At 39.5% G+C, this 25325-nt stretch overlaps 2 protein-coding genes across 4 annotated transcripts in view; one reads left to right on the plus strand and one right to left on the minus strand.

Moving 5' to 3' along the window:
* Window positions 1-7921, plus strand: part of ATP10D (ATPase phospholipid transporting 10D (putative)) — a 122613-nt gene extending 114692 nt beyond the window's left edge. For all 3 annotated transcript variants that reach the window (XM_065907207.1, XM_065907209.1, XM_065907208.1), the window contains 2 exons: window positions 1435-1622; window positions 6354-7921. In XM_065907207.1, the coding sequence (XP_065763279.1) occupies window positions 1435-1622; window positions 6354-6684 (519 nt within the window). In that variant the 3' untranslated portion in view covers window positions 6685-7921. The remainder of the gene's footprint in view (window positions 1-1434; window positions 1623-6353) is intronic.
* A 134-nt stretch (window positions 7922-8055) lies between these two features.
* Window positions 8056-25325, minus strand: part of CORIN (corin, serine peptidase) — a 204609-nt gene continuing 187339 nt past the window's right edge. Inside the window, exons 19-21 of the mRNA XM_065907247.1 lie at window positions 20367-20638; window positions 17681-17814; window positions 8056-10877 (exon numbers count right to left, since the gene is read on the minus strand). Of these exons, the coding sequence (XP_065763319.1) occupies window positions 10695-10877; window positions 17681-17814; window positions 20367-20638 (589 nt within the window). The 3' untranslated portion in view covers window positions 8056-10694. The remainder of the gene's footprint in view (window positions 10878-17680; window positions 17815-20366; window positions 20639-25325) is intronic.

A 25325-nucleotide genomic window follows, 5' to 3' on the forward strand; every position in this document is an offset into this window, starting at 1 on the left:
GATATCTATCCTGGAATAATACTTTGCAAGGTTAAAAGGAAAACAGAGAAAATTGGATCTTGTTTGAGAATTTTAGGCCTAGAAAGTAAAAAAAGATTAATAAAAGCATTCTTCCCCCAAAAGACTAATAAATACCACCATGGTTGTACACAGTGATTTTAGGTGGGACTGTACACTGCACTAAATAACACTGATGACTAGATAACGTGAAAGTGACTCTCTTTCATACTTTGGATTATGTCAAACAAGAAGTCTGTTTGGGGCTATCACGTTTTATCACAGTAACTCTTGCTTATTTCCTTTTGTAACAAAGATAGATCAGACCCCAGACTCAAAGCTATTATGACAGGAAATGCAGATGTTGCATTTAGGGTAGTGATCTGCTTTTCTTTCTAAATAAAGTTACTTAGTGAGCCAGTTTATAGCAAAATAATAAGAAAAATAATAATGCAAGCTCTGTGCAGGTATGAGGTGGATAGATTATAATGTGATATACAAAGATGTGATCTTGCTCATGTAGAGTTACTAAGGTTGCCGAGGACTTGAGAGCGGTTGTCCTCCAAGGAGTGGCTCAGTGACCCAAGCCATGTCTTGTAGCTGTACCACCTGAAATTATTCCCAAAAAGAACATCTTGGTCAAACATGGAAAGAAAGGAGACAGTATGGACAATTGCACACCTGCTCTTCCATGCTTCTAACTGGAAAGTTTTGCACATCCCTTCCGTTCACATTTCTTTGGTCCAAGCAAGACACAGCCATGCTTAACTTCAAGGGAGTGGGGAAATGCAATTCTTTCGAATGTTTATTAGGAGGCAGAGAATGAGATATTGGTGAACAACAGTGATATCTACCACCCACTTAAACAGATAAAGTTTGAAATTCGCTGGATTAACGTATTATCTCAAAGAAGAAACAGACCACTAAGTGACTATATGGAAAAATAAGGAGAAAATCCTAACACCTCGTGGAGCATGTGTGTATGTTAGTCACTTAGTTGTGGGGACTCTACGACCCCATGGACTGTAGCCCACCAGGCTCCTCTGTCCATGGGGTTTCCCAGGCAAGCGTGCTGGAGTAGATTGCCAGTCCCTTCTCCGGGGGATCTTCCCGACCCAGGGATTGAACCTGGGTCTCCCACACTATGGGCAGATTCTTTACCGTCTGAGCCACCTGGAAAGCCCATGCATGGACAATACAAAATGAGCTAGTCATCAGAGTGACTTTTTGGCATTTGACTTCATTTTGTGTGATTTAAACAGTGATACGAGCTACTCATGGAGGGTGCTCTTGTGCCTCAGTATTTTGTGTTTCGTTCACTGATTTATTATCCATTTACCCACTGCTTAAATATGATGTTTCTTAAAAAGAGCAGATTTTGCCAGACTGTGGAACTATCAGAGTGTATTCATTTCCCTTGCTGTTCTTACCTTTCAGACTTGGATCCACATGCTGGTCATCACTGGGAGCATCTTGTGCTATTTTTCCTTTGCCTTGGCTTTTGGAGCCGTGTGTGTAACTTGCAACCCGCCGTCCAACCCCTACTGGGTTATGCAGGAGCACTTGGTGGACCCAGTGTTCTACCTAGTTTGTGTTCTCACGGCCTGCGTTGCTCTCCTGCCCAGGTACGGTATTTGTTTTATCATCAAGAGAGTAAGCAAAATCATAGGTTTAGAATTCTTCTAGCAACTACTAGGAATAGATGGTTAGACCATCATGTTTAGTAGTAGAAAAGTCAGTCTGCATGGTAGTTAAAATATTGGTTTTATCTCTTTTACCAGAGTACAAAAGTGGCTTAAGCAAATGAAAAGATTTATTTCTGTTTCAAGGAAATTTCTAGTCTGGTTGATAGTCCACAGGGAGAGGGTAATTTTGCTTCCCAAAGTTACTGAAGGACTCAGATCCTTCCCCTTGTCTGTTTCGTTCTGCCATCCCCCAAGGGCGTTGCCTTCACTTGGTCACTCTGGTCCTGGATCCCTGCCCTGCATCTCTGCCTACAGGAGGGAGAAAGAGAAGATGGAGGGCATGTAGCTTCCCAACTTTCCTCTTTTTATTCTTTTTTGTAATGATATGACCCAGATGTAATATCCATCACTGCTCATATCCCATTACCTAGAACCTGGGTATGCAGAACTCTGAGTGGCTAAAATCTGGTGGTTTCTAAAAAGAAGGGGAGGATGGGTACTGAGGGACATGTAGCAGTCTCAACTAAAACCTATAGACTTTGAAAGCTTACCTCCTTTCGGACTTCAGTTATCTTCCTCATTTAAGTTTAACTCAGTTTCCCATGTGGAAGGAAATGGCTAAGATGTATGCATGGGTTTTTAATCTATAGGTTCTTCAGACTCTTTAGAGCTCTTCCCCTTTGTAGTTTTATGTAATCTGTTTAGCTGAAAACACTATAGCAAATAATTGTTCGCCCTTTATAAATAAGATATAAACATCAAAACGATGATTTCCTATTATTTGCTCACAAGGTTGACAAGTTGGCTCACAAGCAACTCTGACCCGCTGCCTGTTTTCATAAATAACATTTTATTGGAACATAGACATACTAATTTATGTACTATCTATAGCTGCTTCTGCACTATAAGAGCAGAGTTGAATAGTTCCAACACAGACTGTCTGGTGCCCCGAGCCTTACACTGTGGCCTGTTGGATGAGAGTTTGCCAACCCCAGTCTGTAACATCGTCTTAAGAAACAGTGGGCACAACCTTTTGTTATGGGTAGACGTCCCTTCTAGAAATGCGTAAGAAAAACCCACCTGAGTCATTCTGTGGCGGCTACAATTACATACTTAACAATTTCCCTGGTAAACTGAGTTCCTTCTGTAGTTCTCACTGTTATTACCAACTTTCAGATTAAAAACTGACAAGATGAACGTGTAGAATTCATGAAGAAACACTTACTTTAAAGTTATAGCCTGAAAAATTTTTTCAGGTGCATTAACAGTACTATTTTACCTGTCGTTGTTGTAGTAACCTGAAAAAACAAACCAGCCTCTAACCCAGCAATCCCACTACTGGGCAATATACTCTGAGGAAACCATAATTGAAAAAGTCACATGTACCCCAGTATTCTTAGCAGCACTAATTCCAGTTGCTAGGACATGGACGCAACCTAGATGCCCATCGATGGATGCACAGATAAAGAAGATGTGGTACATATACACAATGGAATATTTCTCAGCCATAAAAAGGAATGAAATAGTGCCATGTGCAGAGAGGCAGGGGGAAGATTTGACACAGACAGGAGAATGCACTTTGACCATGGTAACAGAAATACCTTGGTCACAAGCCAAGGAATGCCTGCACCCACCAGAAGCTGGAAGAGGCAAGAAATGAATTCTCTATAGGAGGGAACATGGTCTTTCCGGCACCTTGATTTTGTTCCTCAGTTCAGTCACTCGGTCATGGCTGACTCTTTGTGACCCCATGGACTGCGCATGCCAGGCTTCCCTGTCCATCACCAACTCCTGGAGCTTGCTCAAACTCAAAGTCAGTGATGCCATCCAACCATCTCATCCTCTGTCATCCCCTTCTCCTGCCTTCAGTCTTGCCCAGCATCAGGATCTTTTCCAGTGAGTCAGTTCTTCACATCAGATGGCCAGTGTTGGAGCTTCAGCTTCAGCATCAGTCGTTCCAATGAATATTCAGGGCCAATTTCCTTTAGGATGGACCAGTTTCATCTCATTGCAGTCCAAGGGACTCTCAAGAGTCTACTCTAACACCACAGTTCAAAAGTATCAATTCTTCAGCACTCAGCTTTCTTTATAGTTCAACTCTCATATCCATACATGACTACTGGAAAAACCATAGCTTTGACTAGACGGACCTTTGTCAGCAAAGTAGTATCTTTGCTTTTAAATATGATGTCTAGTTTGGTCATAGTTTTTCTTCCAAGGAGCAAGCATCTTTTAATTTCATGGCTGCAGTCACCATCTGCAGTGATTTTGGAACCCAAGAAAATAGTCTGTTATGGTTTCCATTGTTTCCCTATCTATTTGCCATGAAGTGATGGGACTGGATGCCATGATCTTAGTTTTCTGAGTGTTGAGTTTTAAGCCAGCTTTTTCACTCTCCTCTGTCACTTTCATCAAGAGGCTCTTTCGTTTCTCTTCTCTTTCTGCCGTAAGGCTGGTGTCATCTGAGTATCTGAGGTTATTGATGTTTCTCCCACCAATCTTGATTCCAGTTTGTGCTTCATTCAGCCTGGCATTTCGCATGATGTACTCTGCTTGTAAGTTAAATAAGCAAGATGACAATATATAGCCTTGACATAACTCCTTTCCCAATTTGGAACCAGTCCATTGTTTCATGTCCGGTTCTAACTGTTGCTTTTTGACCTTCATAGAGATTTCTCGTGAGGCAGGTAGGGTGGTCTGGTATTTCCATCCCTTGAAGAATTTTCCACAGTTTGTCATGATCTACACAGTGAAAGGCTTTGCCATAGTCAATAAAGCAGAAGTAGATGTTTTTCTGGAACTCTTTTGCTTTTTCTATAATCCAATGGATGTTGGCAATTTGATCTCTGATTCCTCTGCCTTTTCTAAAACCAGCTTGAACATCTGGAAGTTCATGGTTCACAAACTGTTTGAAGCCTGGCCTGGAGAATTTTGAGCATTACTCTGCTAGCATGTAGGATGAGTGCAATTGTCTCTTGAACATTCTTTGGCATTGCCTTTCTTTGGGATTGGGATGAAAACACAGATTTCAGAATTCTTGGCCTGCTGAACTGTGAGAAAATAAGGTTCTATTGTCCTAAGCCAGCACATTTATTGTGCAGCAGCTATAGAAAACAAATACAGACTTTGGTATCAGGAAGGTGGGTACTGCTGTAATAAATACCTAAAAAATGTGAAATAGACTTTGAAATTAGATAATGGGCAGATCCTGAAAAAATTGTGAGGTACATAATAGACTGTTGAATTTTGAGGCATGTATGCAGACTGTCAATAGAATTATGGACATTAAAGTACCTGCTGGTGAAAATTCAGAAGGAAGTAGAAAGCATGGTCAGAGAAAGCGATATCATCTTGGAAACTACATAAATGTTCATTAATGGAATGTTGCTAGAAATGTGAGTGTTAAAGGTACTGCTGGCAAAGTCTCAGAAGGAAATGAGAAACATTATTGGAAATTGGAGGAAAGGGAATCTTGGCAATATAGTGGCAGAAAACTTAGCTGAATTGTGTTCTACTGTTATGTGGAAAGCAGAATTTGTAAGTGATAAACTTGGGTATTTAGCTGAGGAGTTTTCTAAGCAAAGTGTTGAAGGTTTGGTCTAGTTTCTTCTGGTTGCTTATAGAAACTTAGCAACTGAACAACAACCTGGAAAAATGTGAAGGAAAAGAGATTGAGGGAAGGTACCATTAAGTCCAAAGAAACTAGATTTAGAAAATTCTCAGCCTACCCAGATTTCAAAAGTTGCTGAAATTAGGCAGTTTGCTATTGGGTGTGCGCGCGAGAGAGGGCCAAGAGTGTGGCTGGACAGCCTTTGCTGGTGCTGAAGAGTTAGGGCGTGTGGCTCACGGATCCTCCCAGTCCCTCAGCAGTCACCAAGGAAGGCGGTGAGACACGCAGGGAAGGCCTGTGCGGACCTCTTATCTCTTGGCATAAATGCCCACAACAGGCGTTGGGGACTCACAGGGTTTTGAAAATGTTCTTGTTGTTACTTAGTTGCTAAGTCATCTCTGACTCTCTGCGACCCCATGGGCTGTAGCCCACCAGGCTCCTCTGTCCATGGGATTTCCCAGGCAAGAATATTAGAGAGGATTGCCATTTCCTTCTCCCTAGGATCTTCCTGATCGAAGGATCGAGCCCACGTCTCCAGCACTGGCAGGCAGTCTTTACTGCTGAACCTCTAGGGAAGCCCTGAATACCGTCAGCTTGGCCTGAAGGGGTCAAGTTTGTGGCAGTTTGTTACAATAGCCATGAAAACCAGAAGCTAGCATTTTAAAAAACACTGTGCCGGCGCTTTGCCTGCTTCATATGTATTGTCTCATTGAACTTAACAGACTGTCGACTAGGGCATTGTTGAAGAAACTAACACCTATGGCATTAATACATTTCTGTTCATTAATATGATAACATTAAGTCTGTAATGTAGCTCTATTGGTATCTCTACTTTTATTACAGATTTTATTTTTTATTTGACAATCAGGAACTTATTTCCTCAGTGTTTAATAAGCATTAATTTCATGTTCTTGTTATCTCCATTTTATAGTTCACTAACCCTCCCTCTTTACCTCAGGAAGGGCCCCCAGACCCTTTTACTTTTTCTAATTGGTGCGTATTCTTTGTGGCTCATAATGCATCGAGGTGAATGTAATTCTGTGATGCTTTTTGTAACCTAGGTTTATATACAGAGTTCTTCAGGGATCCCTCTTTCCATCTCCAATTCTGAGGGCGAAACACTTGGACAGACTGCCTGCAGAGGAGAGGACTGAAGCTCTCAAGAAGTGGAGAGGGCCTGGGCAGATGGGTCAGTTGGCATCTAAGCATGCTGACCACTCAGCTGTAGAGTCAGAGAGAATATCCGTCTCTGACCCGTCTGCAGTCTTTGCAGTGATGTCGGCAACTGCCTGTGCTGTTGAGAAGGGAACCTTACCTGTATGTGAAACTGCTTTAGGCTCAGACTTCTCTGAAACTAAGGCCTCGGGGATGGCTGGACCCTCAAAGGATTAAAAAAAGCAGGATACCCTCCTTGGAGATGCCAGTATTCCATCAAGTTTGGGAAAGCAACTTTGAAGAGGCCCCTTTGCCAAAGCAGCATGACTTGATTTTTCCTTAAGGGACAGGAACATTGTATTGGGCCTGGACAAGCCGGTGTGACGACCTTTACTGTATGTTTGTGGGTCCCTGTGTAACAGACATTAGAATCTGACCTGGACAGAGCTTAGAGAAGTGAAATATTTAATTCAGAATCAAATGCTTTCATGAAACTTTTTGGATTTTGTGAAAGCATTTTAGTTGTTCTATAAATGCAAATATTTTCAAGAGGATTCATTTGGGACATGTATTTATTTGACTCTGGTCATTTCAGTGTTCTCCTGAGGTGGAGTGTTCCTGAGAAAGGGGTGGTGGGGATGCCAGGGGTCCATAGAGGTGCCTTCCTCTCTCGGCTTCCTGTCAAAAGAAGACTTTTTATGACGTCTGCCTCTGTATCGTGCTGTCCGCGAGGCGGTGGAGGCCACAGGTGAGGAGAATGGGCTCAGTTGGGTCTAGGCCCCCTTGGCAATTTCCTGAATTCTAAAACTGCCAGGAGCCTGATCAAAATGAGACAATCAAAACAGCCTTCAGGAGGCCATTTGAGGGTTTATCGTCTTTACAATACCCTATAACTTTTCTGGTATGCAAATACTTTCAAGCTCTTTTCAACCTCTAAAAGTGAGATATTATAAACTTATACTGATACAGGTGATTCTCAGGAGAATTCTCTGAGGTTCTTAGATTTGCTTTTAATTACATTTAGGACAAGAAAGTCTATATCAAGTCCATTGCTGTTGCAAATCATGTATGCTGGCTTTAATTGGAACAAGGAAACTAGTTTCTACCGTAACTGCCAGGTATTATTGTAAGATCATGTATTCTTGTTGAGTTCTTTTAAAATTCTGTATCCATTCACCTGAAAATTGTCAGCCAACCCAGAACTTCCTTCATGAAATGTCCATGCTAATGTTCTATGTCTGTATCAAGCTTTTATTAATGACTATTCAGCTGTTGTTCTCAGGGCTTAATTTCCTACCTGTTGCTTACTGTTCTGGACTGATATTTTTTGTGGCCTTCTAATATTATTGCAAATGGTCTTTTATACAGACTGATTTCTAGAATATCCAAAACCCCATATGGCTAATGGAGGTAGCTATCTGCTTTCTAATGATTTTTTAAAAATAAACTTTTTCATAAATAACATATATTAAAAGCTGTCATAACTCTGATACTCATCAAATGCAATAGTAATTGGTACCAGAACTGAGAAGGAAAATCCCAAAGCAATACCTTTAAAGAATATTGTTTGACCTGTCCTTATATGGAAAAGTCAGTGATGTCATATCATCTATTATTGTCATAGCAACTAGCATTTATTCCTTGAGATCATCACCTTTTGATAAATACAAATTAAGAGATATATTCACTTAAAAAAGATTAGAATCTAAGGAATTAGTTCAAAAGACTAAAAAAAGGTCAGTCTCTCTGATATAAATTATCTGTGCACAGCAGTTCATGTTATGCGTCTACAACTTGTCTACGATTCAGCAATCCCAGGAACTCTGAAAACTGAACAAATTTTCATAAATTAAGCACAAATACAATGTCTTAAACAGATACAAGACTATTTAATATAGTTATTCATATATTTTGCCACAAAAATATTAATAATTTTATTACTGTGCTACTAAACATTTTAATATTATGCTTTTTAAATTTTTTAAAATTCTGGATTCTGAGACACATCTGGTCCTCAGGCGGAGATTTGGGGTCAATATAAAGCCTTTAAAGATTCTCATTTCCAAGTGAATAACTCTTATGCAAAGTTTCCTAAGCTGATGCTCCAGCATTTTCGGTAGGTATTCAGCATATTTTACCAAATTTGGGGGAGCCCAATTTGCTCCTAGTAGCCAAGAAAAATTAGCAGTATATACTTGTGATATAATTTTTACCCCAAAAGATTTATAAAGGAATTGGATTAGATTCCCAAAATGTGTTCTAGAAGACAAAAATCCTTATCCTCTTACCAGGGCTAAAGTTTTCCTTGGACAATCAAATGGGTGATAGGAAGATTATCAGCAAACTCTCCTTTCAGACTAATCAAAGAGTAGTGGCATTTAAAAGAGTATATTCCCGGGGGAGTGAGATATAAGACAAGTGAATTTTGATTGGTTGGAAACTGAGTTCCAACTATAATAGTGGGGAGCATTTTCTGCGGCTTGCTCCTTGTTTTACATCCCTTAAAGAAAATTATACCATTTTATTTCTATTAAAGGGTTAGCTACAATATATACATTTCACTGAACATAAGTTGAGCATAAGTTTCCATTATATAACAAAACTGATGTATGTTCTTAAACTTTCATACAGTTGTGACCATATTTGAGTTGCTGGATTTTACATTCTCAATAGGTTTATACAAACTACAGAACAAGAGATGAATCACATGGAAAGTGTCAAGACAGCTTTGCGAATGTCACCTATGCACAGACATGGAAGAGAGTATAAAATGACGTTTAAAACTGCAGGTAGGCTCTGAGGGCGCTGGGACGGCCCAGGCTGTGGAGGAAATCCTTTGTTGTTGCTTAGGTGCTCAGTCGCGTCCAGCTCTCTGAGACCCCACGGACTGCAGCCTGCCAGGCTCCTCTGTCCATGGGATTTCCCAGGCACGAATACTGGAGTGGGTTGCCATTTCGTTCTCCAGGGGATCTTTCCAACCCGGGGAATGAACCTGTGTTTCCTGCATTGGCAGGAAGATTCTTTACTGCTGAGCCACCAGGGAAGCCCATAAATTAAATTAGATACATGTGAAGATTTGTGTTTTGAAGGTTTTTAGTGAGGAAAAAAATACTTTAACCACCAAATTACTTTATAAATTGACCTGTGCATCATGACATAGTACTTAAAAGCATATTTAATTTTTTGTTTTAATTATCATCAATAAGAAGTGGCAACAGCAGCTATTAAATATCTTTAAAGAAAAATTACAAAATGTTTTTCTTCATGCAAAAAGTTTTACTGTGCTTTGAAATACATCTCTGTGACCTTATTGGTATGGATGAACAGAGAAAAACTGGAAAATAATTAGGTGTGGGAGAAATTTAATTTCCTTAAAAAATTGCATCTCTCCACTCTAAAGCAAGTCCTCCTTTAGCAAAGTTTAACCTCAACTTCATTGTCACAAAGACAGAAAGAAATTTTCCCCACAAATAGTGTCCCAGTTGTCAAAATCTCAGTTGGCTAACTGATACAGAGTGAGCAAACCCCAGCTCTGGGAAGGGTCTATGGAGACTTTCCTATGCAATTACAGCCTGGATTTAAATTCCAAATGGGCAGTCTTTTCATATCAAGTGCTAATATTGATGTGGAAAGAACTTTGTGGTCAGTGAAATTTGCTCTTTCAGCTACCTAAATGGATGCTCTGTCTTTCATAAGTTCTCAGAATTATGCAAACTTTAGAAGAAGAATAATGAATAACTTAAGCATGTAAATTATCTTGGTTTTTCATAAATCAAAAGCAAGCCTCTGATGTTGTTATTGGAATTTGCCACTATGCTCTTGTGCTGGAGAAATTTTCATTTTTCTGGCAAAGATTCATTAGCCTGGACCTCCATGTCCTTTTGTGATTGGACAAGAGGGGACTTTCTCTAACCTGTTACCCTGGTGCCTACACTCTTCTCTTTCCCAAGTTGACCATTCATTTCACTTTACAGTTGAGGTTAGGCCTGCCTGGCAAAAGAACGAGCTCTATTTTGCTTTGGTTTTTAAAAGACTTTCATTCAACCTGAAATAAGAGAAAAACAGAACTGGAAAAAAAAAAAAAGCTGTATAAAATTCGACTGAGACAAACATGAACATTTGCAGTGCACTGTGGAGCTGTCTATGAAAAGTGCTTCTCTGTACAGCTCTCTACAGGACGTCCTCCACCGTCGAAAAGGCCATTTTCTTTGAATGTTGCTGACAAAAGTCTCTGATCATCTTTGGAATTAGTGTAGGAGAAAGGTATGGATGTATATTTGTCTTTCAATCCATTTGACAAAGTACGTCACGTTGCTGTAAACTCCAGGCCCCAGGACTTTGGAAAAGCAGACGGAGCCCCATGAAGTTAAGCCGAATAATGTCCACTGTCCTCCTGACTTCTCACAAACTAGGGGCCCACCGCTGTCACCCTGTGAGGAAGACAGTGGGTGTTAGTCACGGGTGTGTCGGGGCCCTCATGTGTCCCTGCTGTCCTGAGGGTGAAATAAAGCCAAACCCAGCTTAACCAACGTCCTGAAAATTTCAGCAGAGGTCTCACTGTCAATGTGTGAAGGGAACACGCTTTCCCCTACATAAACGGAACTTCCAAATGAACATTTTAAATCTTGATCTTTTAAAGAATAGAGGTGGCTTGGGAAAGGACTATATTCTTTTTGTTTTTTCTGTGAAATCAGACATTTTGTCATTTCTTACACTTAATCAAAATATATCAAACTTTTTTAATTAAAAAAAATTTATATCAGGACTGAGTCCCTAACTGATCTCATTTTTTAAATTTTGATCCAGTTTATAAATGTAGAACATGTTCAAGGATAGTTTTCTCACAAAAAATAGTGCTAGAAAAATCTAAAAATAAGTCATTACTTTCAGGATTCTTGCTGTGTGAATAAATGTATTAAGTAAAACACATTCATGGTAACAAAAACTTACTATTTACTGTATTTAATAGAAGAGAATTAGCATGCTTAAATAGAAAATACCACATAAGAGTTACAGTAAAACTTATTATAATGCATACATAGAGATTTCATTTGCATAGCAACTTTCATTCTTAATATTTAAGTTTAGATATTACAGTTTTGTTCAGTTTTCTTTGTCCACATATAATTAAGACACTGTGGCTTTAAAAATGCTAATATTTGCTACATCTGAAAAGATGAGAATATGAGAGATGTGTTCTGCATGTCCTCAAAAGAGAAGGGTAGGTACTCGAAAATAAGTAAGTATGTGGACTCATGACAGATATTTACAAAATACTCCTTGCTTTGCAAGAATTTCAAACCTGGAAGTGTATCGTCCTCCCACTTGGTAATGTTGAGAAATAGAAATCATGTTTATTGATGCTCTCCTAAACACCTTCCCTGTGTTAGTTTATTTAATTCTCATGAAATAATTACAGATTAATAACCCTTGGACTGCAAGGAGATCCAACCAGTCCATCCTAAAGGAGATCAGTCCTGAGTGTTCATTTGAAGGACTGATGCTGAAGCTGAAACTCCAATGTTTTGGCCACCTCATGCGAAGAGTTGACTCACTGGAAAAGACCCTGATGCTGGGAGGGGTTGGGGGCAGGAGGAGAAGGGGACGACAGAGGATGAGATGGCTGGATGGCATCACCGACTTGATGGACGTGAGTTTGAGTAAATTCCAGGAGCTGGTGATGGACAGGGAGGCCTGGCGTGCTGCGATTCATGGGGTTGCAGAGTCGGACATGACTAAGCAACTGAACTGAATAATTATTATAACAATAATTATTTACATGTTACTACTTATATAAATATAGACATTTAAATAGATAATAATAATAGTTATATCTAATTTATTCCTCCCTGCTTTGGTAACTATGTTTTCTATGTCTGTGAATCTGTTTCTGTTCTATATTATAGATTCATTTATATTGTTTTTTTCAGTTCAGTTCAGTCGCTCAGTCATGTCCGACTCTTTATCACCCCATGAATCGCAGCACGCCAGGCCTCCCTGTCCATCACCAGCTCCCGGAGTTTACTCAAACTCATGTCCATCTAGTCGGTGATGCCATCCAACCATCCCACCCTCTGTCGTCCCCTTCTCCTCCTGCCCCCAATCCTTCCCAGCATCAGGGTCCTTCCCGGCGTGTTTTACATTTAGGTTTTTAAACTGTTTTGAGTTAATTTTTGTATAATTATAATAATTATGTATAATTTTTGTTGTAATTTCATTGATTTACTTGTAGCTGTCCAGCTTTCCCAATACCACTTATTGAAGAGATTGTCTTTCCTGCATTGTATTCTTGCCTGAGAGATTGACCATAAATGTGTGGGTTTATTTTTGGCCTCTATCCTGTTCCACTGATCCATATGTCTGTTACCATGCTATTTTGATTACTGTAGCTTTGTAGTATAATCTGGAATGAGTATGTCTCCAAGTTTTGTTCTTTTTTCTCAGAGTTGCTTTGGCAATTCTGGATCCTCTGTGATTCCACATATATTTTAGAATTATTTGTTCTAGTTCTGTTAAAAAAAAATGTCATGAGTATTTTGACAGTTCAGTCGCTCAGTCATGTCCAACTCTTTGTGACCCCCATGGACTGTAGCACGCCACGCCTCCCTGTCCAGCACCAGCTCCCAGAGTTTACTCAAACTCAGGTCCGTTGAGTCGGTGATTCCATCTAACCATCTCTTCCTCTGTCGTCCACTTCTCCTCCCTCCTTCAATCTTTCCCAGTATCAGGGTCTTTTCAAATGAGTCAGTTCTTCACTGATCAGGATTTTTTAACAGGCATTGCATTAAATCTGTAGATTGCTTTGGGTGGTATGACTGTTTTTACAATACTAATTCTTTCAATCCTAGAGCATTGGATGTCTTTCCATTTCTTTGAATCATCTTCAGTTTTCTTTACAATGTTTTCGTTTTCAGTTCATAGGGGTTTTCACCTCCTTGGTTAAGTTTATGCTTAGGTATTTTTTAATGTGATTTTAAAAATGATTTTTTTTCAATTTTTTCTTCCTGATATTTCATTTAGTGTAAAGAAATGCAATAGCTTTCTGTATATGAATCTTGTGTTCTGTTACCTTGCTGAATTCACTTATTAGTTCTAATAGTTTCTGTATGGAGATTTTAGGATTCTCTATATAGAGTATCATATCATCTGCAAATAATGACAGTTTTCTTTCCCTTCAAGGTTTTCAGTTTTCCCCATTGGGTATTATGCTGGCTGTAAGTTTGTCACAAATGGCTTTTATTATGTTGAGATATGGTCCCTCTATACCCACTTTGTGGTGTGAACGTTAGCAAATTGAAGAATAAAAACCTTATTATCATCTCGATAAATGTAGGAAAAGCTTTGGACAAAACTCCATACCCATTTTTAAAAAGTGGGCATAGAGGGAACATAACTCAGCATAGTAAAGGCATACAGGGGCTTCCCTGGTAGCTTAGCTGTTAAAGAATCTGCCTGCAATGCAGGAGACCCTGGTTCAGTACCTGGGTCAGGAGGATCCCCGGAGAAGGGATAGGCTGCCCACTCCAGTATTCTTGGGCTTCCCTGGGGGCTCAGTCGGTAGAGAATCTACCTGCAATGTGGGAGACCTGGGTTGGGAAAGTTCCCCTGGAGGAGGGCACGGCAACCCACTCCAGCACTCTTGCCTGGAGACTCCCCATGGACAGCGGAGCCTGGCGGGCTGCAGTCTGTGGGGTCACGAGAGTCAGACACGACTGACACAGCACGGCATGTGACACAGCCACAGCTAAGCATCACACCCAGAGGTGAAGAGCTGAAAGCATCTCTAAAATTAGGAACAAGACAAAGATGTCTTCTCTTGCCACTTCTACTCAGCATAGTTTTGAGAGTCCCAGCAATAGCAATCAGAGAAGAAAAAGAATAGTAATCTAAATTATGAAAAGTAAAATTGTCACTGTTTGCAGATGACATGCTAACTATATGTAGAAAATCCTAAACATGCTATAAGAAAACTATTAGAACTCATCAATGAATCTGGTACAGTTGCAGGATACAAAATTAATACACAAATATGTTGAATTTCTAGACACTAACAATGTAAGATCAGAAAGAGAAATTAAGGGAACAATCCAATTTACTGTTTCATCAAAAAAGTAAAATGCCTTGGAATAAACATACCTAAAGAGACAAAAGACCTCTACTCATAAAACTAAGATACTGATACAACAAATTGAAGAACACACAAATAAATGGAAAGATATACCTATCATGTTCACAGATTAGAAGAATCAGTATTGTCCAAATGACTATATTACCCAAGGCAATCTACAGATTCAATGCAATCCCTGTCAAATTACTATGTCATTTTTTGCAGATCTAGAACAAAAAAAAAAATCTTATAACTTGTGTGGAAACACAAAAGATCCCAAATAACCAAAGCAATCTTGAGAAAGAAAGAAAAGCTGAGAAATCAGGCTCTGTTACTTCAGAATATATTGTAAAGCTACAGTAATCAAAGCAGTATGGTACAGGCCCAAAGGCAGGCTTATAGATCAATGGAACAGGATAGAAAGCCTAGAAATAAATCCACATAACTATGGTCAATTAATATGACAAAGAAAGCAAGAATATACAATGGAGAAAAGACAGACTCTTCTTCAGTAAGTGGTGCTAGGAAAATTGGAGAGCTACATGTAAAATAATGAAATTAAAATACTTCCTAACACTATGCACAAAAATAAACTCAAAATGAATTAAAGACCTAAATGTAAGACTGGATATTACAAAACTCTTAGAGGAAAACATAGGTAGAACATTCTTTGATATAAACCACAGGAAGATCATTTTCAGTCCACCTTCTATAGTAATGAAGATAAAAACCATAACCAAGTGAGATTTAATTAAATTTAAAAGCTTTTGCACAGCAAAGGAAACCACCAAAACAAAAAGACAACTTACAAAGCAGGAGAAAATATTTGCAAACAATACAACTGACAAGGGATTAATCTCCAAAATATACAAACAGCCCATGAAGCTCAATAGCAAAACATCAAACAACCCAAACAAAAATGGGCAGGAGAGAAACATTTCTCTAAAGAAGACATACAAATGACCAAAAAGAACATGAAAAGATATTCAACATTGCTAATTGTTAGACAAGTGGAAATCAAAACTACACTGTAGTATCAACTCAGACTAGTCAGAAGAGCCATCATCAAAGTCTAAAAACAGTAAATGCTGAAGAGGGTGTGGAGAAAAGGTAACCCTTCCTATACTGTAGGTGGGAATATAAATTGGCACAATCACTATGGAGAATAGTACAGAAGTTCCTTAAAAAACTAAAAATAGAGTTACCATATGATCCAGTAACTCCTGGACATATATCTGGGGAAAAAAAAGCACAATTCAAAAAGATACATGCACCACAATATTCATTGCAGCTCTATTTACAATAGCCAAAACATGGAAGCAATCTAACTGCCCACAGACAGATGGGTAAAGAAAATATACTACATATATATGATGAAATATTATTCAGCCATTAAAAAGAATGAAATAAAGCCATTTGCAGCATCATGAATGGACCTGGAGATTATCGCACTAATTGAATTATGTCAGAGAACACCAAATATCACATCACTTATATTTGGAATCTAAAAAGATGATATAAATGAACTTATTTCCCTTTCAAAGGGCTGACTAAATTGTTCTGTCTGAAAGCCTGTTTGATTTTTAAGCAGAATTTACTGGAAACATTTTGATTAGACATATTCCAGTTTTTCATCTCCTCTTGTATAAAAGAATTAAGATACTGATTTATGCAGTGCTACACAACTTGGTGACTACACCACCACCACTACTTATTTATGCTAGTTATTAAAATGGGATATGTCTACAGCATCCCTACATTTCCAGGTCAGAAACTTAGCCACATAATAATTTAGGATCTATTTTTTGGAGGATTCTGTGCTAAAGTCTACACAAGTAAGGAACTATTTTTACCCTACAGGGGCCAAAAGTCCACTTGGATAATGAGAAAAACTTTACATGAAAGCAAAATCTAAGGGCTATAAGTAAAGGCGCCTTCAAAAGAATGAGCTATTGCTTCCAGCTGGAGGGGAACACATGATCCCCTTAAGAGGAGATTTTGAGCTAAGCTTAGTGAGACGGGTGGACATGTTAGCTGGAAAACAAGTGAAGCAGCAGTAATTCAAAATGAAAGAAGGATATAGATAAAGGCACAATTTGGTCCTCTTTGCCTCTTCATAATATTGGACTTCAGGCCAAAGTTTGTTTGCTTGCAATATTGAGTCCCATGATTTCTAGACCTTAACAGAGGACCATGGCCTCCGATGTGTCCTACTGATGCAGTTAAGGAAGATAATGAGAGGTTCTGATGAATAATTTTGCTCTAGACTTGGTAAAAAGAAGTAGCCTTTTGTCTCTCTTCTCTTCTACCTGGGGTTTTGTTAGAGAGCATCTGGTATGTGTTTAAGATGCCCACAGTGTGGAACTGCCACCACTAAAGAAGTTGACAGGACCCAATTCTTATTAGACATTATTATATGAGCATGACTACACCCATGTCTATGTTGGGCCTTAATTTCTCTTTCAAGAATCAACCTTCCATCCCCTCCCTTTAGCAGTTACCATTTCATTATACAGTTGAGGTTAGGCCTGTCTGGCAAAAGAACAAATTCTGTTTTGCTTTGGTTTTTAAAAGACTTTCATTCATTCAACTTGATTCATTCAAGTCATTCAACTTGAAGTAAGAGAAAAATAGAATTGAAAAAAAAGCTGTGTAAAATGAGGCTAAGACAAACTTGAACATTTGCAGTGCACTGTGGAGCATCGCTGTCTATGCAAAGTGCTCTAGAGAGCTGTCCTGAGGCACTAGTTTCTGGTGAGCGTCCAGGTCGTGTTGGCAACACAGAGAAATGCATTCACATTAATCCTTGTTTCTAGGATAGTTAGTGGCCGAACACTTGAATTCTGAAGCCAGACTGCCTACACTCATAACTTCATTCTACTGCCTTAGTCCTGGGTGATATGGGGTAAATTACTTAACCTCTATGATCCCTTGTTTTCCACAAGTGATGATTGTGAGAATTCAGTGAGTTATTAAAAAGTATTCAGAAGAGATAATGGAAACATCTGATAACAAGTTATTTTCAAAAAAACTCCCAAAGAGCCATACATGAATAATAATGAGCTTATATGGACCCAGTGAACCTATTGCAGAATTGAATCTCTTGGTAAGCACAGAGCAACTTACCATGCACGCGTCCACTGTGCCAGACTCATAGCCAGCACAGATCACCCGGCTGGTGATGGTCTTCATGTCAAAGTGGGACTGACACTGCTCCAGAGAAATTATGCGTACTTCTCCCTCTTGCAGCTTAAAAGGCACTGGGTTTTTTTTTAAAAGAGGAAGAAATAAAACATGAGGGTAAAATGACTCAATAATTAGGCTAATCACATAGGAAATCATTACATTTTTATATCAGGAAAACCATATTCCTAGAATGTTATTTCAAAGACATAGCTCGTTTAGAATCAAAATTTTCCAATTAGAAGTGCTGATAGCAGTCATTCCATTAGTCAAACTCCTTCATTTTGTTAATGAGAAAATGGAGGCACAGACTGGTTAAGTAACCTGGCTCATGGTTTCCCTTTCATTTTTCACAAATGGGTTTTCTAATTTATTTTTTGTGTTTTGGTTGCACCACACAGCATGCAGGATGGATCCCCCACCAGATGTGGAACCCAGGCCTCTGCAGTGTAAGCACTGAATCTTAACCACTAGCCCCACCAGGGAACTGCCTCCCTCTCTTATTACATGTGGCAACATAAACAATAGGTATTACAATTAAGATAATCAAGCCAGATCTCTGCCCTAGATGAGAGGCTGCCAGCTCTGTGACAGCTCAGCATGTGAGTCCATTCTGCTAAAGTTCAGATCATCTGTTCAGAGTAACAGGGGAATGGTTGCCCCATCCTTGGTTTAAACAGTGTATCTCACCACATGTTACAGTAGCCATCATTAGATCAGAACCTTTAATCCTAGGAGATATGTCAGAGAGATGTCCAAAGGGAAAAGCATCCCTTAGTGTCAGCAGAGAGAATGTGTGAATTCCAGCTTGCCTGAAAGTTCTTGCCTGGGAAATCCCATGGTCGTGGGGCCTGGCAGGCTACAGTCTATAGAGTTACAAAGTCAAACACGACTTAGTGACTAAACAACAACAAAAGTGGATAACAGGACACCGATATGTATCTCATCCCTGAGAGCCACAGTACTCCACTGACATAGTTGGCATGGCCAGTGCTTACTATTAAAGAAAATATCAACTAAATTCTTATTCTAAACTTTTAATAGGTCAAACAAGAGTCCTTTACAGGCAGCTGAGAGCAGTACAAATTTCTAAATTCCTGTATGTTCTCAATGGTAAAGAGCACAATATTTCCTCTAAGATCAGGAACAAGACAAAGATGTCCATTTTTGCCACTATTATTCACCATAGTTTTGAAAGTCCTAGCCACGGACTTTTGTCAGAGAAGACAAAAGGAATCTACATTGGAAAAGAAGAAAAAACTCTCACTGTTGGCAAGTGACATGATATTATACATAGAAACTCCTAAAGATGCTACCAGAAAACTACTAGAGCTAATCAATGAATTTGGTAAAGGTACAGGATACAAAATTAATACACAGAAATCTCTTGCCTTCCTATACACAAACAACAAAAGATCAGAAACAGAAATCAGGGAAGTGATCACATTTACCATCTCATCAAAAAGAATAAAATACCTAGGAATAAACCTACCTAAGGAGACAAAAGACATGTGCTCAGAAAACTATAAGACACTAATGAAAGAAGTCAAAGATAACACACAGATGGAGAGATGCACCACATTCTTGGATTGGAAGAATCAGTATTGTCAAAATGACTATCTTACCCAAAGCAATCTAGATTCAATACAATCCCTATCAAGGCAGGGATGACTGATCTTGCATCTCAGCTCCAAGCATCTGTAGGGGCTCCCTGGAGAAATGAGGTATAGAGATGGACTTCTAAGGCTGCATTTGGGTTTGAAAGTTTAAGTGCATGATAAAGTATTGACTTCTATAATTTGCATGGAAAGGGGAGTGACACATATGCTATTTGTGACTCTTTTATAAGTGAAAATGCCATATGACCCAGCATTCCCACTCCTGGGCATACACACTGAGGAAACCAGATCTGAAAGAGACACGTGCACCCCAATGTTCATCACAGCACTGTTTACAATAGCCAGGACATGGAAGCAACCTAGATGTCCATCAGCAGACGAGTGGATAAGGAAGCTATGGTACATATACACCATGGAATATTACTCAGCCGTTAAAAAGAATTCATTTGAATCAGTTCTAATGAGATGGATGAAACTCGAGCCCATTATACAGAGTGAAGTAAGCCAGAAAGATAAAGACCAATACAGTATACTAATGCATATATATGGAATTTAAAAAGATGGTAACAGTAACCCTATATGCAAAACAGAAAAAGAGACACAGATGTACAGAATAGACTTTTGGACTCTGTGGGAGAAGGAGAGGGTGGGATGTTATGAGAGAATAGCATTGAAACAAGTATACTATCAAGGGTGAAACAGACCACCAGCCCAGGTTGGATGAATGAGACAAGTGCTCGGGGCTGGTGCACTGGGAAGACCCAGAGGGATGGGATAGGGAGGAAGGTGGGAGGGGGGATCAGGATAGGGAACACATGTAAATCCATGGCTGATTCGTGTCAATGTATGGCAAATATCACTACAATATTGTAAAGTAATTAGCCTCCAACTAATAAAAATAAATGAAAAAAAAAATTGAAAATGGGAAATGACTACCAAAGGTTAGGAAGTACCCTAGTGTTTTCCAGTTAAAAGCTGAAAGCTAAGTGCTCCCAAGAATCCTGACTTACTTTTGTTGCCCATGTGTCCCCAGCCTGTGATATAGCAGTAAGTGTCAGGTTCTAAGGACTGATCCGGGCTGGGTAAGCAGACGGGTCGGACGTAGCTTGTTTCATTGATGTCTTGGCTTAGCTCCACTATGCTGATGTCATAGTCCACCACCGCTCGACTGTAGCGAGGATGCAGGATGATGGTTTTCACGAGGCGCATCTGCATGAATGCTGATGGGTGGTCTAGGTTATTGATGCCAAACACCACTTTCCAAACGGCAGCATTCTCTCTCCTAAAACAGTGATTCAAGAGCTATTGGCATCTTAAACTCAGATTTATCTTTTAAAATTTATATGATTTTTAAATATCTTATTTTTTGTAAATAGTGGCTCTGTTAGGGCAAGCACACTGACTGAAACCGCCCACCCTGGCCAGGCCCTTTAGTAACCACTCACATGAGTTGTTTTATGACAGGAGGTCCTGGTAAGGAATACGGAACTAATAAGCCACCACCAGCCAGAGGAGTTCGGGAAGGGTCAAAGAGAGACACCGCGTGTCCGTCCACTTCCCAGAATCCCTCTCGCTAGCATCCATCTTGGCTGAGCGATACGTGCGCCACCAGGAAGGACTCTGAATTAGAATGATTGGCCAAAGACCACCCGGAAACTAATCCCATCACCATCAAACCCGAGACTGCGAGCCACGCGCAGAGCAGTTCTCCTGGGTTCCTTCACCCTCCCGCTCTCCCCCAGGCGCCCTTTCCCAATAAAACCTCTTGCGTTGTCAGCACATGCGTCTCCTCGGACAATTCATTTCCGAGTGTTAGACAAGAGCCCGCTCCTGAGGCCCTGAAGGGGGGCCTCCCCCTTCCTACAACATCTCCACTCCCATCTCTCGTGTATTCATATAAAAAGCATTTATATAACCCTTGAACAATTGGTAAATATCGGATTGTTGTGGAAAGCGAAGCCTGGGCTTCCTAGATGGGGCTGCTCTGGAAATAACACGTGTTCACTTTGAAAGGGAGACAAACTAGTTACTTGCTTCACTGAGTGGGAAAGATGTGAAGAGGAGACAAGAGGAAAAAAATAATAAAAGAGAATGAAAATCAGACGTTAAGTGATCCCGCCGAGAAGGAGCCAGTGCTTCAGAGAAATGCCAAGTTTTCAAGGAAGGCTTCTGAAAATTTCAAGCTAGCAGCTTAAAGAAACGGTCACCCACAACTTAGAATGGGTAGTCTCGGATGTCACTGTTTTTGAACACGCGACACCAACAGTCTATCTAATTCCAATTCAAACACTTTCCCACTTGACCTCGAGGGCTCCCCACGCTCCAGAGTTTCCTCCCGTCTCCGGGACCCCTTCTCGGTGCCGACCTCCTCCTCTGCGCTCGATGTCTTCACTGGGTGACCCAGGGCTCCGCCTTTGGTCTTCTCACTCTTCACTCGCCCCCTTGAGGAGCTTACCTAGTCAGATGGCTTTAAATGCCACCCAGATGGCGTCTGTAACTTTCACATGTGTGTCTCTGCACAGTTACTGGCTATTTACAGCCGCCCATTATGCAGTACCGGATCACCCCTCAACGCTGAACCCAGCAGCAAGTCCTCACAGCTCTACTTGCGAGTAAATCCTGCATCTGTTCCCTTCTGCCGCCGCTCCAGTCCCAACCTGAGCTACTCACCTCTCCCAAACGGTGGCCCTTCTCCTACTCCTAACCCCTATAACCCAGCCTCCTCACACAGTGACCTTTTTAAAAATTATATAAAATTTGTTTCCTGTTCATAATTCTTTTCAGATTCTTTTCCATTATAGGTCATTAAAAGATACTGAATATAGTTTCACGTGCTATACAGTAGGTCCTTGTAGAGTCAGTATTTGAAAATAACTAAATAGAATATAGCCTTTAAAAATTATGAATTGCTATGTTGTACACCTGAAACTTATACTGTACATCAATTATGCCTCAATAAATATTGATGTTATTTGAATATATATAATACCCATATAGAGACAAATATATCTCTATAGATAAATAGATATTGTGCTGGGGATTTCAATAACCAGCAAGAAAGACATGATCCCTGCCTATACAAACTTTAGGATTGAGTGAAGATGACAATAAAAGAAACAATTATAATAAAATGCAAAAAGTGCTATTGCATGAACATTATAGGATAACATTACAAAATTGTTTTTCATTAAATGAAACCATCCATTACAGAACATGTCATTCTTTCTCTTCTTTCTTCCTTCCTTCCCTCGCTGCCTCTCCCTGTTCCATTTTTTAGTTTAGAGGAGTAAGCATAGCTCCCATCTGAGAAATTCAACACTCACTCAAGATTCTATTGTGTAAGGCATCTGAAATAGGACAATTATTGATTTCAAATGTCTCCCTATTTAATAGCTTCTTACCTCAATTCAAAGCTACTAAATTTTGGTTACAAAAAATATTCATCTATCTGCTTAAATCACAGGTAGTATGACAAACAGTTGAACGCTGCAAACTATTTGTAACGAAACTGAGTAAACTTTATAGACTTAATTGCTATATCCAAGTTAATGTAATTCTAACAGTAAAACATGTGTCAATAAAACTGCTAAATGTTATTAACTTATATTCAGTAGCCTCTTGTGACACAAGCTCCTGTCATTTTCTGTTTTCCTTTTCATTATGAGTATAAGGAGAAAAGTAAAGTCTCTTTAAATGTTTTTTCCAAGTCTGGAAAAAACTAGGGAAAACAATAACCCGTTGTTCAAAAGGGGTACATGAAGTGAGGGAGATGTGTAGAAATGCTATATTACTATATTAAGTGTGTGCTAGAAAGAATGAGTCACTCCCCATCTGGGTAGAAGCAAAGAGGAAAGAGGACGCAGGGAGGCATGAAGGCCGCACGAGTCTGGATTCAGTAACACGTACCCAGGAGAGAAACACAGGAACAAGCTATGTTCATGTGGTCCTTTTAGTGAAGAGGCAAATTGGGCTACAAAGATAAAAAGCCAAGTAGAGCAGCTGAAAATCTTCAGCATCAGGGGGATTTTTTTCTCAGTGCTGTCAGACTTCAAAGCAACAGCAGGAAAAATTGGCCAGTCCTTAAAGAAGTTTGTACAAAGATCCTCATGCTCTGGGAATGAGGAAGCGGGCAAACTGAAGCCAGGTGAAAAAATTCACAATGACAATAAAAAATGACTGAGGAAAGTGTTAAGAGACATTTTTCTTCTTTAATTCTCAGGCTAGATAGCATTTCATTACCAGAAATTCACATTTAATTTGCTTCATGTTTATACTCCTGTCTTAATGATGAATATACATTATAGATAATGTTGAGATAATATGATTTCAACTCCTAATTCTTCAGTGATCACTCTAGAGAGAATACACAACTACTTATATCCTTCAGATACATTTCGATTTCCAGGGGAATTTATACAGAATTGAAGGCATAAGGTCTCTGGACACAATAACCAATTTCAGTTTGCAATTTGCCACACTCAACTCTAGCTTAAACATAAACTCACCACATTTTCACTTAATTCAGCCGGTCAGGTTTAGAAATTTTCTTCTATCTTTGCCTTTTCTTGAGAGCACAGAATTTCCCCCCCTTTTTTTTCATCCTGAGTTTACTTTGAATAACTTATACTATTTATCCTTTTTCAGAAAATAAAAATAATACTTATAATTAATATTTGTGATAGAAATCACTCTGTTTTACAAGACTTACTCCAGAAATAGCACAATCAGATGGTGACTTGGAAGTATTAACAGTTTGAATAGCATCATTACTGTTCTAGAAATCTTAGGAGCCTCTTACTTTTAATATTGCACCTGCCCTTGATAACTTTTTTTTTTTTTAAGAATTCTCTGCAACACACACAGTGAATAGACTGTAGAATAGAGTGATGATGAGGCAAATGCATAAAGGGGCCAAGTATAAGTCAATAATAGCGGGTGTCAGACCACAAGACTCGCCGTCTCCAGGGCCATCTGCCTCTCAGCTCCCACTCATGGCTGTTATGTTGGAATGTCTAGTGAGACCTGACCTTCAAATTGTTTCAGAGAAGCCAGAGCTCTGGATTTTATGTAAATCATACATAGTTTGAAATGCTGACTGAAAGTTTTTAAACACATCCAACAAGCAAAAGAGATCAGATCTAGATTCTCCTTTTAGTTTAAGATCTCTGTGGTTTCCAAGTATTTCTACATGTCAGTTAAATCATCTTCTCACCAGCTATAAGAAGGGTACTAGGTTAGCTGGGGAAAGAAAGAAAAGAGATGAAGAAGAGGCAGATGGACTGAAATAATAGGAGACAAACAAATAAGCAAATGCAAGTCTTGAAGTAAAGAGCTGGTGTGGTAGAAGTCAAGACTTGGGTTACCTGGCAGGGTTAAGGATTGTGATCATATAGTAAAAGGGTAGTTTTTCATGCAGGTTTCCTGGAGAGGAATCAGACACTTCTGAAAATTATGAGTTGTGTGCCAGCCTAGGAATTTCATCCTTTAGTTTTTTGCAGATGGAATAAGGGAGGAAAATTGCTTGTTAAATTACCCCTGAAACTCAATGTCTTTCTTCCTTAGAACTGTGGAAGTTAAATTGTTATTAGGGCATCTGGGACTTCATCTAATCAACTTAGTACCTCGTGTTTTTAATTTTCCTTTGGGATTTTTAAATACTTCTCCATGGAAGAGCAAGACAACCTTGCCTTTCCCCCCCTCCCCCCCATGAATATAATTAAAAGAGACAGGCTTGCAAAGACCTATTGATGGGTCACACTGGGCCCTGCCAAAGTATGGGATCAGGATATGAACAAACCCCATTAATTATAGCAATCAATGATTCCTGCAGAGAGTAAGGCTTACGATTAGAGGTTCTCAAAAACGTTTGAAGCCACTGGAGAGACTGTAAAATAGAATCAAAGAGATCAGCACCCATTCAAATAAAGACTTGCTTGATATCGGGCCATTTCTAACTTTTTATGGATAGG

Source organism: Muntiacus reevesi, chromosome 16, assembly GCF_963930625.1.
Source record: "Muntiacus reevesi chromosome 16, mMunRee1.1, whole genome shotgun sequence".
Classification (NCBI taxonomy): domain Eukaryota; kingdom Metazoa; phylum Chordata; class Mammalia; order Artiodactyla; family Cervidae; genus Muntiacus; species Muntiacus reevesi.